This window comes from Ruditapes philippinarum, unplaced genomic scaffold, assembly GCF_026571515.1.
Source record: "Ruditapes philippinarum isolate M1 unplaced genomic scaffold, ASM2657151v2 ctg3991_1_1_1_1, whole genome shotgun sequence".
Taxonomy (NCBI): Eukaryota; Metazoa; Mollusca; class Bivalvia; order Venerida; family Veneridae; genus Ruditapes; species Ruditapes philippinarum.
In genome coordinates this window covers 8,961-24,584 of record NW_026856793.1, presented here as the reverse complement: position 1 = coordinate 24,584, position 15,624 = coordinate 8,961, and the positions used below count along the sequence as shown (strand labels likewise).

The window sequence follows — 15,624 nt, the reverse complement described above, 5'->3', positions numbered from 1 at the left end:
CGCAAGAGACTTTGAATTTTTCTTCTAAGGAAGCTATCAAGATAGCCTTACGGAAAGTCGGTGGTTCTGCTCGTGCCAGAGTGTACAGAGAGGCACTTGAAATCTAACTTCAAACGTAAAACTGAAAACACCCAAGTGGTTTAACTACCACTGACCGTTCCAAGGCGGTACCCCTCTGTGTTCCTTCACGTGTTTTTCGTGGCTGTATTATTACTTGTTTTGGATAATTACATGTTTTGTGTTGTCTGTCTTGTTGGATTGTCGTTGACGGTAGGTTTTTTTCTCAACCCCCCTCTCCCATTTTTAATCCCCCACCTTTTCGCCCTTAAAGCCCTTATCCCTTTAATTCCCTTATGGGCCCGTTTTGGTTTGTATTGTTTCGCATTGCATGTCCCGCTCTTTTCGCCTTTGTGTCCACTCCAGGTTTTTGTTTGGTGCCTTCTGGGTGCCCTGCTTGAGTGTGTCGGTCGGCCGCGTCCTGTGAACGTTGCCTTTGCCTTGTTGATCTTTATTCTCGTTTTTTTACGTAATATCCAGTTTCATCGTGACTTAAAACCAAACCCAAATAAGAAACTTAATAAAAAAAACAAAATTGTGACGCATGTTTATACAATGTGTTTACAATGACATTTAATCATTTCATAATTCTGTGGTAAGTATTAATGTGACATGCAGAACAATGAATTTTTATTTTAATGATTAGCTCTGTTACTCATTGGGCAAGATGTATTACTAATAAGCCCGTCTACTGACACTATCTAAACATGCCACGCTTTGTGTCAAATCAGTTACTAAATGATAGCTCAGCATAATAGACGTGTTACTTCTCTAAAGACAACACAACAATCTGGCGAATAGGATAACTGTACATTAAGTTTCGGGAATTGTATCCATTAAACATTTATGTTATTATTATAATGTATGTAAAATTCTTGATTTTATTTGTAATTGTCTAAAAAAATGACAGCATTAATTTGACATTTATCATGATTTAATGGTTACTTTGAATCATGGGCATCTTATCAAGAACGTTTTGAACAATATTTTATGCTCGATGAAATAGACGATGAAAAAAAGTTCCAGCATTATTAACATTACTTTGAGAAAAAATACGGATTATTAAGGAATATAAGTTATTTAACATCACCTGCAACACATTCATATGACGATCTCTGTAAATTATTGAACAAACATCTGAACCCAAATCCATTGATTATAGCTGATTTAGATTTCATAAACGTAACCAAGCGGTTGGTGAAAGTGTAAATGATTATGTTACTACACTTAGGAAATTGGCAAAACATTGCGATTTCCAAGCCGGCTTGACCACTTAGCCTGTGGACTTAAAGATGAGCATATACAATGTAAACCCTTGTCGATGGAGGACTTTAAAAGAAGGCTGTGGAGACAGTAGTTGCTATGGAAACAACAAGGACGCCACAGAACTCAGTCGTTGACTGCAAATGTGAGTTAGGTTCAGAAAAGGAAACCTATGAGAAGATGTGAACACAGGCCATGACAAAATCAGGCGAACACAAGCTCTCCGGTGAAACAAATATATTATTTTCTTTTCACTCTGGTAAAGACATTCGTGTGCCCTTCAAATACCGATTAAAATATGTCATGTGTAATGCATGCTATGCCAAGGGACCCATAAAAAGTATTTGTTTAAAATCACGTTCACAAGGAGTACATGTCCTGGACGACGACGACGTTCCTGTGATGATTATACATTCTGTGACCAAAGAGTCACCATCACACCAGAGATCGACGACATACCCATAAGAATGGAAATCGATACGGGCTCAGCTGTTTCTCTGGTGTTACAGAAGTGTGTTGGGAATGCAATATTAGATAAGCTCACATCGGTGTTAAAAACATATGCTTGTGAAGAAATATAGAAAGACAAAACGAAACTGGTAAAAGTTATACAGTAAAATTCGCTAAAACTGTGCATTGTCATGGGCAACGGTCCTGTATTGTTTGGATGAGACTGGACGAGTGACATGACATTAGACTGACCATTTGCATGAATGTAAATTCAATTGATGACCACGTATATCTGATAATACTACGCTGTATGAGTCAGTATTTTCTGACGGTATCGGAAAGCTTATTTAAATTAACGCCACGGGGTTACCCAGTTGGGGCCTCCAAAAAAAAATTAACGCCACTTTATCTTGCAAAGAAAATACTTTACCAAAATTCATAAAGGCTAGACCAGTACCTTCCTCATTTAAGCCGAAAATTGAATAAGAATTAGACATCCTAGAAGAACATGGCTTTTTTATGAAAGTGAACATATCAGAATGGGGAACACCTATTTTGCCCGTTGTTAAATCTTCGGGAGAAGTTGGAATGTGTGGAGATTTTAAAGTCACTGTTAATCAGGCTTTAAATATAAATAAATATCCATTTCCGAGAATAAATGAAATATTTGCATTTGTCGAATGAAAAGAACTATTCAAAGTTGGTTTACGCCAAGCATATCTTCAGTTTGACAAAAACATACACTCTCAAATGTCTTTGTTCTTACTATAGATTGACCAATAAAGTATCATCAATACCTGCAATTTGGCAAAGAACAATTGATCAAATTCTTTAAGAAATACCAGGAATACAATGCATTCTCGATGATATATGGTCAATACAGGAGAAAATGACCAAGCTCACTTAAGTAACTTACAAACAGTAGTCCAACAGTTGTCAAAATATGGCTTGATTAATTAATTAACAAGAGTCTGCAATTCTCTTGTAATTTTGTTGTGATTAATGCTTCCTAGGGATCACTTTATTTCCAGATTTTTATACTTCACAACAGAAGGTGTTAAGTGCTGTGCGGCAACTGTAAAAATTGCCTCGTACTTCACTTCAGTGTTGTTATATTTTTCTTGTCCTTCGGGATCATTGATGCCAGCACTATTGAGTGTTGAGAATTGAGTACCGCTTAAGCCGGTACTAGGGGCCGTGGGGGATGTTGCACGTATTCAGTATCCCTTATGTACAGACTCAATCAAACCGAGTCTGCAATTCTCTTTTATGTTGTTCTGATTAATGCTTCCGACGGATCACTTTATTTCCAGATTTTAAAAGTAGAAAAAGAAAAATGTCAATTCTTTCACGAGACGATTACATATTGTGGTCATGAAATTGATGAAAACCGTCTATGGAAATGTAAAGTCAAGGTGGATTCTATTTTAAATACACCACCGACACAAAATGTTACATTTCTAAGGTCATATCTCATATAACTAAATAACTATCACAGGTTCTTAAATGACCTACCCATAGTAATTTAACTGCTAGAAAGAGGCCTAAAGAAATAAAAAGATTTGTTTTACGTCTTAGCCCGTTCTTGTGCATTATGATCAGAAATTACCCGTACGGTTAAGAATGGATGCTTCCCCTGTCGGTATTTCTATAATAATATCACATGTAATGTCCGATGGCAGTGAAAACCAATTGCATTTGCAAGCCGTTCGCTATCAAAGTCTGAAAGAATGTACGCATAAGTTCAAAGGGAAACTACTGCAATTCACGCCTATAGCAGACTGTTTTTCTTTTGACAAAATACAGAGTTACTGCCCTTTGATACTTTTCCTTGTCCGGAGCATAACTCAAAACGTACTGGTTGGAATTCAAAACAACTTCATGCAATGGTCAAACACAATAAGAGGAAGTGCAGTGCACAAGAACTATAACTCCATCTTCAGTTTTTTTAGAGTTATTGCCCTTTGTTCCTTTTCTTTGTCTTTCTAGAGTAATTCAATAAAACTTCATCAATGGCCAACCACATTGAAAGGAAATGCAACATACAGAACCACAACTATCTTTAATTGCCCACAACCATAACTCTATAATTCAATTCTGTTACAAGGTATTCTGTTACTAGTAACATCCTCATTTCCGTATTAATCACATTTAGTGATAGTTCCAGTTAAAATTAGAAAATGCAATTATGATGAAGATTTTTTCAATGAACTATCTAACTAGTTCGCAGATCAAGCGTGAAGCAAATCGAAAACCTATTTTATCGCGCATTTACGATGTAAAGAAGGGTGGGATGAACTTAAATGACCCTGTCCTGGAAGGTTATCAACGAATTAACTATTAAAAGAGGCTGTTTGATGTAGATAATTAGAATTGTTATTCCTGAGAAACAACATAACAGGTTGATAACAAGTGCCGAAAAAACAGTCAACGTATTGATGACGTATGGTATACTAGAACAATTGTTAAGCGATTATGTCAGATTTGTTTGGTGCCTTCTGGGTGCCCTACTTGAGTGTGCCGGGGGCTGCGTCATGTGAACGTTGCCTTTGCCTTGTTGATCTTTATTCTTGTCTTGTTTGCGCAATATATGAAACATTACGGTATGTATTCATATTAAAACCTCAGTTGCTAAACCATCCACAAATGGTTTAGTGGAACATTTGAACGGGACTTTTAAGTCAAGCACTCGAGCTTTAATTTTTGATAAAGGAGACTGAATCTAAAGTTGTCTAATTTCTTGTCAACATATCGCAATTATGTGCAGCAAAGCACACAGGAAAGTCCTGTCGTTATGTTGATTGGCAGGAATTTGCAAATAAGTTAGACTTAAGAATGACGCAACATCGGAATCGCGAAATTTCCGAAAGTTTAAAGAAGGAGACTCAAAAAAAGCGCGAGACTATAGACCAACTTCAACCGATAAATGGTTGCCGGGTACAATTTACTCCCGCGAGTGACCTCTCATGTATAAAATATATATCGGTAACAATCAAGTCCGGAGTAGGCATGTTGACCAGCTACGAAAATCAGAAATGAATAAGGAAGTATCTCTCCTCACAATTTCACCATTAAACATAAACCCATTTATTTGTGCAGAAATGCCAGCAATAACTGAGAGAAATGACCCTTTGTTAGTGACTGGTAATCCTGAGACAATGCTATCATTAAATTAGCACGCCTCCAAATTCATGCTAATTTTCATGAAAATTTTGAAAATATATTTGAATGTATAATATTGTGAAATAGTCAAAAAAGAGCAATTTACACATTTTTTGGCACTTACAACCAACGTTAATTATAAAAAATGGTCAAAATATGCATAAATAGCCCTTACTACGTTAGTAACACAGTAGAAATATAGTTTTAAATACTAAAAAATCAGTCGTTAATCGCACATAACATGTAAAATATTTCTTGAATCTTGAATAATTTTACTTTTCATAAAATCTAAGTACATTTTTCTCAAGTTTGATTTTATTGAAAATAGTTTTACTCATCTGGTAGCATGCAGCTTTAAATGAGAATTATCTTAGATTAGATTAAATGTTAAGGGAACGAGGATACCCATTGAGAGAACGCTGTTATGTTGTTACTAACACATGTACAAATATTCTTAATGAAATATGTTTAAACTCAACCACCTAATCGTTTCTCATACTGAGTTTATTACGTAACTGTATAAACATTCGAGAGCATGCAAACAGGATATGTGCTATCTGATTAACATTACACTACTTCTTGTACAATGTCACCAAATGAGCTCGTGTGAATCAAATACAGAATGGTGACTCCGTTTAGAAACATACTGATCAGCGCAATGGGGCACCGACAAATAAACTCTAACTCTAATTAACATATGTAATAATGAAATACTTTTTGCTACTGTATTGAAAAGTATTCTGTTAATTATACGAGAAATGATGATATCATTTGTTAGCATTATAAAGATTTTTTGACTGTTTTGCTGTGATTAAAATAACAATCTAGTTAAATAGTATCAAAATAGTATCAAAAGATTCAATTGGGTATTACAATGATTCCAATGAATAAAGCGGTGTTCTTTTTTTAAGAAAAAACATAAAAAGGTATATGTTTATTTGTTTATTTAAGTATCTTTCTCACATTTACAAATGCAGTACATAAAATTCATATACATTTAAAATACATATAGACATAAAAATGCATTATGACCAGTTCCACTAAATAATGGCCAGAAAATATTGTTGTATTCTGCACCTATGAATGCAATTCCGCTTAAAACTTGGAAAATTTGAACCATCAATATATAAGAAAATAGACAAAATTGTTTGATTTGTCTTATATTAAAGCCCATATTCATTTTAGATCAAACACCTCTCGGTAACCCAAATATAATGTGTTATCTTAATAGTTTGGCTATGAACGTGTCTAAAGTGCTTTGCTTTCATTGATACTCTACAACCAGCATAGATTCATCCCTATACAAATAAGTTTTTTAGAAAAAACTTCGATAGAGACAGATGTCATGATATTACAAAATGCTGGTCTAACGTTTGGTGTGTTCTACCGTATTTGAGAGTTAGCTCTCACGCACCAACAATTCATCAGTAAATGCTTTCCTACAAATCATTTTCTACATATAATTATTATTGTTACAGGCATTCTTACAAGAATTTGTATTATGTATCTTAATCTTTCCAATAAATGACTTGTAGGCGAGATCTATTGAGTGCAATAAAACATAAAAATAACAGGTTCGATTGAGAAATCATGGACCGCGTTCAGTACTATTCAATATTTTTTGCTAAACAAGTATACAAATCTTTTCCATGAACATTAACCCTTTCCCCCATGAGCATATTGTGGAAAATGGCCATTTTCACTGAAAAGCCTCCTGTTACAAGTTCAAACTGCTATGAAACTATGAAAAATGCTTCAATACTAATCAAACTTGGCACAAATGTTGACTGGACCATTGCCTTTGTAACGGCATGCTCAGTCTTAAATTTCCTGTTACCATGGCAACGAGGGGGCATCTCAAAATTGCCCAAAATCACTATTTTGCCTCGATTTTTTCCATCAAAACTTATTTCAAAGTGCTGCAACTTCTCAAGGGATTGAGATAGAGTCAAAGGCTTTTCAGCGTTGGTTACACGTTACATTATGATCGACCTGGGGTCATTTTTAGCCTCTCACAAGTCCAAAATTTTCTTGGCGATGAGGGGGACTCCGCCCCCCTTCAAACCCCCCTAACAGAAGGGGGCACATCCCCCTTCTGGCAACCCCCTGATGTATCTTTTGGATGGGGAGCGGCGCCGAAAAAGTGCTCAATTTTTTAAGCAACATTTCTCAAACGAAAACATGTGTTTGGGGCCCAAATAGGACATTTTTTCACTCTTTGAGGCCTAAAAAAGGGGGGGGGGGGTCGAAAGTGCGTTGTTTCGCGTATATATGGGGTAAAGGGTTAACAAAAAATAATGAAAAACTTTGAAATCACCTAAAAACTAGTTTTTCCATGTTAACATGTGGTCTTTCACCTAATTTTGGTGAAAAATTGTTGTTTTGTAACATTTATAATTTTTTTAGTTAACCCTTTCCCCCATGAGCATATTGTGGAAAATGGCCGTTTTCACTGAAAAGCCTCCTGTTACAAGTTCAAACTGCTATGAAACTATGAAAAATGCTTCAATACTAATCAAACTTGGCACAAATGTTGACTGGACCATTGCCTTTGTAACGACATGCTCAGTCTTAAATTTCCTGTTACCATGGCAACGAGGGGGCATCTCAAAATTGTCCAAAATCACTATTTTGCCTCGATTTTTCCATCAAAATTTATTTCAAAGTGCTGCAACTTCTCAAGGGATTGAGATAGAGTCAAAGGCTTTTCAGGGTTGGTTACACGTTACATTATGATCGACCTGGGGTCATTTTTAGCCTCTCACAAGTCCAAAATTTTCTTGGCGATGAGGGGGACTCCGCCCCCCTTCAAACCCCCCTAACAGAAGGGGGCACATCCCCCTTCTGGCAACCCCCTGATGTATCTTTTGGATGGGGAGCGGCGCCGAAAAAGTGCTCAATTTTTTTTAGCAACATTTCTCAAACGAAAACATGTGTTTGGGGCCCACATAGGACATTTTTTCACTCTTTGAGGCCAAAAAAAGGGGGGGGGGTCGAAAGTGCGTTGTTTCGCGTATATATGGGGTAAAGGGTTAACTATTTGAATATTGTATGACAAAAAATGTTTAATGCTTATTCTTATATTACTGTATGGTAATAATATAACACTTTTAAAAAGAAAATAATGTTTTATTGTGATTAATGCTGCAAAGATATTGAAAGAATAACAAGAAAACACGGCAATTGAAACAAACCTTAATAATAAAATCAGTGAAAATACTGGTATTTTCATAACGATTTAGAGTATATCTATTTGTAAGACTTTTAACAAAAATGATACGAAAAGCGATTCACTTTAACTTGCAGCAGGGTAGATAAGTATTTAAGCTTGCCAACTTTCCTACTTGTATCACTGATTTATATCGCAGTGTTTTAGTTCTCTAGTTTTTTTAGTTGTTTTCTAATTCAGAAAACTTTTGCACGGGAAAAAGTTGCCTTTCTGGCGTGTAGTTCTAACAAGGCTTTTTTACTAACGGTATTGTTAAACATTATGCTGTGTGGACCTGTGACGGGGTTTGTAGAGCACTCTCTTTTCTTTTAGACAACATTAATGTCGGGTTTGGTGGTGCCCTATTTAAACAAATCATGGGAGTTCCTATGGGTGCTGGTTGTGCACCCCTGGTCGCCGATTTGTTTTTGTGCTGCTGTGAGGGAGACTTTGTGTTGGGTCTCTCTGAAGATAGACAACAAGATGTTATGGTCGCATTTGGTAATACTTCTGGATGCCTTGATGATATTTTTAATTTAGATAATCCTTATTTTGATCAAATGGTGTCTGACATTTATCCGCATGAACTGCAGCTTGATAAAACGAACTCTTGAAATTTTGGTACATCATTTTTGGGTCTTCGTCTTGCTGTCGGCAGCGGTTCTGTTCGCACGAGGATCTGTGGTAAAAGAGATGACTTTGACTTTTGTATGGGTAATTGTCCACATTTGGATGAGGGCGTGCCCCGTGCGACGTCTTGCGAGGTTTGTGTTTCTCAATTAATTGGATTCGCTAGGGCTTGTAGCAGCGTAAAGGATTTCAACGAGCGGAATATTTTTATTACCAGCAAGCTTCTAAAACAGGGTTACCGCTATCATAAATTACGGAAATATTTTACTAAATTTTGCAGTCGTGGCTTTGATTTGGTTTCTGAGTTCGGTGGTGGTTTGGGGGCTCTTCTGCGGCGGTGGATTGGCCGGCCTGGTTTTTGTGGCGATGTGATTTACAAACTTCGTAAGATTTTGGGTCATGGTAATTTTTCTGCTGTTTTTACTAAAATCATTGGACGTTTTATTGAAAGATGTTATGATCCTACTATTTTAAGACATACTGCATGTTTAGTGTTCAACCCTTTTACAGTTGGACACTACGCTTTCCTCTTTTGATTGCATCTGAGCAAGTGGGAGACTCTATGATGGATAGTTCGTAAAGCCCTTTGGGGCTGAATTGTCTTAATGTTCGTCTTCTGCCTTGCTTCGTCGGGCCCTTGTAGGTGATTTTCTTGTTGCTCTGTCTTCCTTTAGGACATTGAGTACTTTTGTCATGGTCATTGGGTTTACTTCTATATGTTTCTAAATGATCATTTTTGTGTTTTACTTATTTAACCTTTTGTAACCATGACAACTGTTAGAATTTCACTTGGCGGGGATTCATTTTATTTACACTGTCTCGTTTATAGGAACATGGTGGGGCTAAGAGCGAGGTTTGGTGCACCATTAACCGGTTTAAACTCCCCAGCAGTCATTATTATGCTGCTGACCGTTCCAAGGCGGCGCCCCACTCTGTTCCTCAGATGTATGTCTATGTTGTTTCATACTGTTTTGGTGACACTTTTGCTTGTGTCCCTTGTTGTTTTCTCGTCTACGGTAAGTATCTTCCCCATTGCCTCTAGTTTTTATTTCTTTTATTAAACCCCCCTTCCCCCGGTCTCCTGTCCCCTTCCCCTTTGTGGGCCTTTTATTATTTTCTTTAAATTCTTAATCATTTATAAATTATTTATTATTTAATGTTTAACCTGTCCGTGCTCTGTCTTTGCCCTGTCCTGTTTTTGTTTGGGGTCCGCCTGGGCTCCTTGCCATTGGTTCTTGTTGCTGGGTCATATGGGGGTTGCGTTCATTGAACGCCGCCTTTCCTTGTTGATCTTGTTTATCATATTTTATATTTGTGTTTTTGTATTATAGATTGAATTTTAAATTAAAATTAACTACATAGACAGTGTGTTGCCATACGTGATAGTTATTCGCAAAAATATCTTTCAGTTTATTTTGAAACTCAACTGTATCTTCTGCTGGACTAGGCTGATTAATCTGATAAACCCAAACATATAAATAAATTTTCAAAACCATTAACTCATTTATCTGTTTAAAAGTATTCCCAAAAAAGTATCCCATCTAAGACCATTTGCGAATATATGCGAAGAACCAGATGTTTGTACCCACACTCTTTCTCCTGTCTTCAGCATCGCAACAGTGTTCACTGAATTACATGTATGTACGTTGTCCAGATCGTGCTGCGTACTAACCGCAATGGACTCACCATCCCTTACTATCTTGTAATGTACAACTTTATTTCCATAGTTACATAAATGTGCAGAAAAGAAATAAAGTCCATCTTGGGATACAGAGAAAATTCCAGAAGTTTTGTCATAACCTTCACCTGCGTTCATTAATACGTCATCAAATACGACCTTCACGTTTGAGCCTAAACTGACTGTTGACGAAAGACGAGTATTAAATGCAATCTTTGGAATGTGGGCCTTCTCTGCAAAATAAAATGTGACAGGTCTTGCAATATCTTATCTCTAAGTTAACGGAAAATTTGCTCATAATTTGAAAATTATAATTACATTTATACAAAAAATACATGATATAGTGTTAAAATCTGAAAAGCTTTTCTTTTAAGAATACTACTAGGATGATAATCTTGATGATGAAATAATTAATAACCTGACAATGCAGTTATCTTCGCCCTTTCTTGTTCAATTTTTTCAGCAAACTTGTCTATTGTTTTGTTGATGTTACTATGAAACTCGTGACTGTTTTGTTCAGCATTTTTTACCGCCCGTGTAACGTCGTTCGTTAATGCCAAAACATCATTCTTTGTTTTCTTAATTTCATTAACCATTTGTTCCATTTTAACTTCCATTCGTATCATTTTCTCCAAAAGCTTTTCCTCGTAGTCAAACTTTGAACATGCTGGTTCATTCCTTGCCACAGCCACATGCTGATGGCAAAAGAAAACAACATATGCAGACAGATATGAGAGAAAATACATCATTTCACTTTGACGATTAAACGAAAATTTCGCCTTTTTATATGAGGCATCTCAACCTCATGACTTAAATATACTGATGGTATTTAAGAACGTGACGGTCTATATTTTAAGACTGTAAATAATCAAACTTTATTTCCCCCGCTTTGAATGTAGAACATTCGATAAAAAGTGTAAAGGTATCAATATCAAAGTACATCAAAATCGGGCCAATAACAGTTTAGAGTACGGCCAGATTCAACAATAATGACAAGGACTAATCACTTTTGGTTCCAGCAGGTGATGTGAAGCAGGTGTTTAATTCCGAGGGATAATCTTACCTTTAATATATTGATGGCTCATAGACTGGCGTTCTTTGATGTGTTGCCGTTGGTCTCGATGATTTTATACAGGACTGAAGAACATTGTGTTCAGTTTAATTAGTATATGATCTTTATTAATTGATTATTTCAATGACGGACTTCCTATTTGTAAAGTATCAGATGACAAGATTCTTGTTACGATATCGACAATCTATTCTTACAGCATTCTTATATGTTGCACTGACCAAAAAATCTTTTATGATTTTAAATGTTTACCTAAAAGAAAATTACACATATCTCAAGTTTAACTTGAAGGTATGAATTGTTTCTAAAATATAAAATTTAGTACTGTTCTTCAACTATCAATGGTGCATTGACAATCAAATAAACGTTTGAAATAGATTTTGATATTCAAATCTTTCAACTTATTTAAATAAACTAAAGAAACATTTCTTGCAATAATGTTCGGACCTAATGGAAATTCACAAAACACATTTTTATGATGGATATGTTGGCCAATAAATAATTAAGATTTTAGAACAACCAATAAATGGTTAAAATCATTGACGTATTTTTAAGTGTAACATCTCTCGCGCCGACTCAAGCTTAGCTCTATTCTAAGTATTTAAATCAATGATCCTAATGAATATATAAATAAATATAACAACACGCATTTTCCATTTGTTTCTCTAAGTATGAAGATTATATTGCTATTTCATATTTATTTCATTAATGATATTTGTAATCGTTTCATTGTTTTTATTTATTTCATTTTTCCTAATGTAAAGATATGCCACTTGGCCATTTTTTCCTTATCATGAAACATTTCAAATGAGTACTTATGAAAACATATGTAACTTTGATCGAAATTGAATAAGATGGATATTTGTTCGTTTATAACTAATTTGAGGACATGCCACATTTAGAGCTATCAAGACAGATCTGAGCAGGAAAGTGATATAGAGTGTGGTGTGATGCTGTGAAAACACTCTTTACTAGTTCCTCAGTGTTTGTTCTCAATGACGGTTTAAATACAAATAATAACATCATCTTTCTCAAGAATATCAGAAGAAGACATATTGGCGCTAAGTTTTACAAGCATCACTGAAACGAAAATCGTTATTTCTAAAAGATGATAGTATACAAATATGGACCTTCTAGCTGGTGAATATGTGACATGTACTGAAAAAAAATTAATATTGACCGAGGCGATATATCACATCATATTTACCAGCTAAAAGTACATATCTGTTCTATTATATAATTTATAAATAGCTTTTGTATGGCTTATCAAATCTGCTATTGAATACGAAGGAACATTTCTCCAGCTTATTATTTTTTTCATAAGCAGACTCTATATTAAGTATATTTAAAAGAGAGCATGGGAACGCTCAATTCGTAACTAAAACACACCAAATTGACTTCTATTTACGATTCACTCAACGTTTTTTTTTATTCAGAATAATAATAATAGACTTGATGTGGCGTCATGTCATAACCTCGCGTCTTTGGGGGATTTCCAGAAAATCTATTTTTAGAAAAAAAAGATGAATATACTCTGAGAATCTATTTTTAGGAAAAAAAACAGTGAATATATTCTGATAATAACCTGTAATTTTTTACAAAAGGTTGCTTCTTAGCCAATCATCGAAAGGCATTTCAAAGTTATTTATAAATTATTTTATAATTTCTGATATATAATTCTTATCTACAGTAGAGGTACTTTGTACAGATGATTACAATTCTGTAAAATACAATTTGCTGCTATATTGAACAGTATTCCGTTAATTGTATCAAAAATGACGATATCATTTGGCTTCATATTTTTTTCGCCTGTCTGACTGTGGATAAAATAACAATCATAGACAAAATTTACAATTAAAAATGCATTATTACCAGTTATACTAAATAATGGCCAGAAAATCATTGTTGCATACTGCGTCTATGAAAGTTATTTTGCTGAAAACTTGTTTTCATCTTGTGGGAACTGACAAATAATTTTATTATAAGGCCTTTCATTTCGAAATTGTTGTCCCGATCAACTAGTATCGTATGTATATACAAACTGTTTACATTGGCGTTGAATAATTTTATCAATCTTTTCAATCTGGCTAACATAAAGTTCAGATATACTTATTTCTTGTATATAACGTTATTTATAGATGATTTTAATCAAACTGTCTATCTATTGTAACTAATGTAAGTGTTAATAACAATTAAACATATTTCTAAACATAACATGATCTTCTGATTTGGAATATTGGAATAGTTTTAACCATCTATATATGAGATAATATATAACGTTTTTTGATTTGCCTTATCAAATCCTCTGTTTATTTTAGATCGAACACCTCTCGATAACCGCAATATCAGGTGTAATCTAAATAGTATGGCTATGGATATGTTAAAAATGCTTTGATTTTATTGAAACTTTACATCCAGCACAGATTCATCCATTGACAAATATATTTTCTTAAAACTTTGATAGAGACAGATTCCATGATATAACAATAATATTGGTCAAGCGCTTGATATGTTCTACTATATTTGAGAGTTAGCTCTAATGCACCAACAATACATCAGTAAATATTTTTTAGATTTTCTACGTGTCATTGTTGTTGTTACTGTTAGGTATTCTTTCAAGAATTTATATCACGTATCTTAATCTTTCCAATAACTGACTTGTAGGGGAGATCTACCAAATGCAATGCAATAAAAAAAACAGGTTCAATTGAGAAGAAGGAAGAACTGCCTTCAGTACTATTCAATCAACATCGCTAAACAAGTATACATATCTTTTCCATGAACATTAAATATCTGAATATTCATGACAGAAGAGATTGTGTTAATGCTAATTCTTTTTTAATTGTATGATAACAAACTTGATTTGATGCATGTTGTTTACTTTATGGAATTGTAATTGATGTTGTTGACGTTGACAAGTTAATTAAAATTCAAATCAATTAAAATAACAAATGGGTACGCATTAATTTTAAATTGAATTAGATAAAGCACATTATTAGTTATCAATATTAATGACTTTGTTTAATTTTTGCAAGACATTTATTCAGCAACTTGACTGTTAATATAGTATGTGGATGATCTACGTGTAACTTGCGTTACCTGATATTCAATTAAAAATATTTAATACTTACAAAATGAAGGATCATATGTTTTTGTTACGAGAATTCAAGGCTGATATAAGGTTTCATGTTTCAAAAGACAGTTAACCCCAACATTGTAGTAATAATGAAGTGTGTTGCGGACATGAATATCATCATATTTTTCTCAGTGTTGTTCTCTTATAAGTTCCATTTGTTTCGTACCTTGATTCCATTGCCTACATGAATAAGTGCATGTAAAATGGAGAGCTAATTATCATTACAAGCAAAGCTCACAAACAGACTCAGACTTTATTGTTCATTTGTTGCATTTGTATCGTTGTTCTAAAAAGATAATACAGCTTTATTTAAAATCTTTGCCTCTGTGACACATACATACTTTTATTAATTTTATAGTCATATAATTGGCATTTTAAAGTAATAAGTAGCTTTCATCTTAAGGGTACTGACAAAAAATTTATTAAAGGGCCTTTCATATCTAAGTTGTTGTGCCGATCAACTAGTATCGCATGTATATACAAACTGTTTACATTGGCGTTGAATGATTTTATCAATCTATTCAATCTGGCTAAACATAAAGTTCAGATAAACATTATTTCTTGTATGTAGCGTTATTTATAGATGATTTTAATCAAACTGTTAATCTATTGTAACTAATGTAAGTTGCAGAACACTGTGTTAATAACAATTAAACATATTTCTAAACATAACATTATCTTCCCTACAACCAGTTTTGACAAATCCTGATATTCACATACATAATATTTCCGAAACAATATTACAAAATAAATAATATATTTAAAAGATCACAATAACAGTCGTCATCATCTCAGTGGGACCTACAGAATTACAAGCAAAAGACGTTGACCAGATCATACTGATAATAGCAATAGCGCCATGGTCCCTGGCAGTCATTTATTGTAAATAGTAACATAATTGCTGCACATCGTAAACAATTAAAGTAAAGCATGAGATAAAGAGAATGGTACATTTATCGAAGATATTAAGT

The 15,624-nt window shown here is 34.3% G+C and overlaps 1 protein-coding gene across 1 annotated transcript; it reads right to left on the bottom strand.

Annotated features, from left to right (window-relative positions):
• Positions 1-8,011: 8,011 nt before the first annotated feature.
• Positions 8,012-11,245, bottom strand: LOC132747723 (complement C1q-like protein 2). The gene is made up of 2 exons (XM_060737220.1): positions 10,867-11,245; positions 8,012-10,681 (listed from the first exon to the last, which is right to left on the bottom strand). The coding sequence occupies exons 1-2, from the start codon at positions 11,195-11,197 to the stop codon at positions 10,275-10,277; spliced, it is 738 nt and encodes a 245-aa protein (XP_060593203.1). The 5' UTR covers positions 11,198-11,245; the 3' UTR covers positions 8,012-10,274.
• Between the last annotated feature and the right edge of the window lie 4,379 nt (positions 11,246-15,624).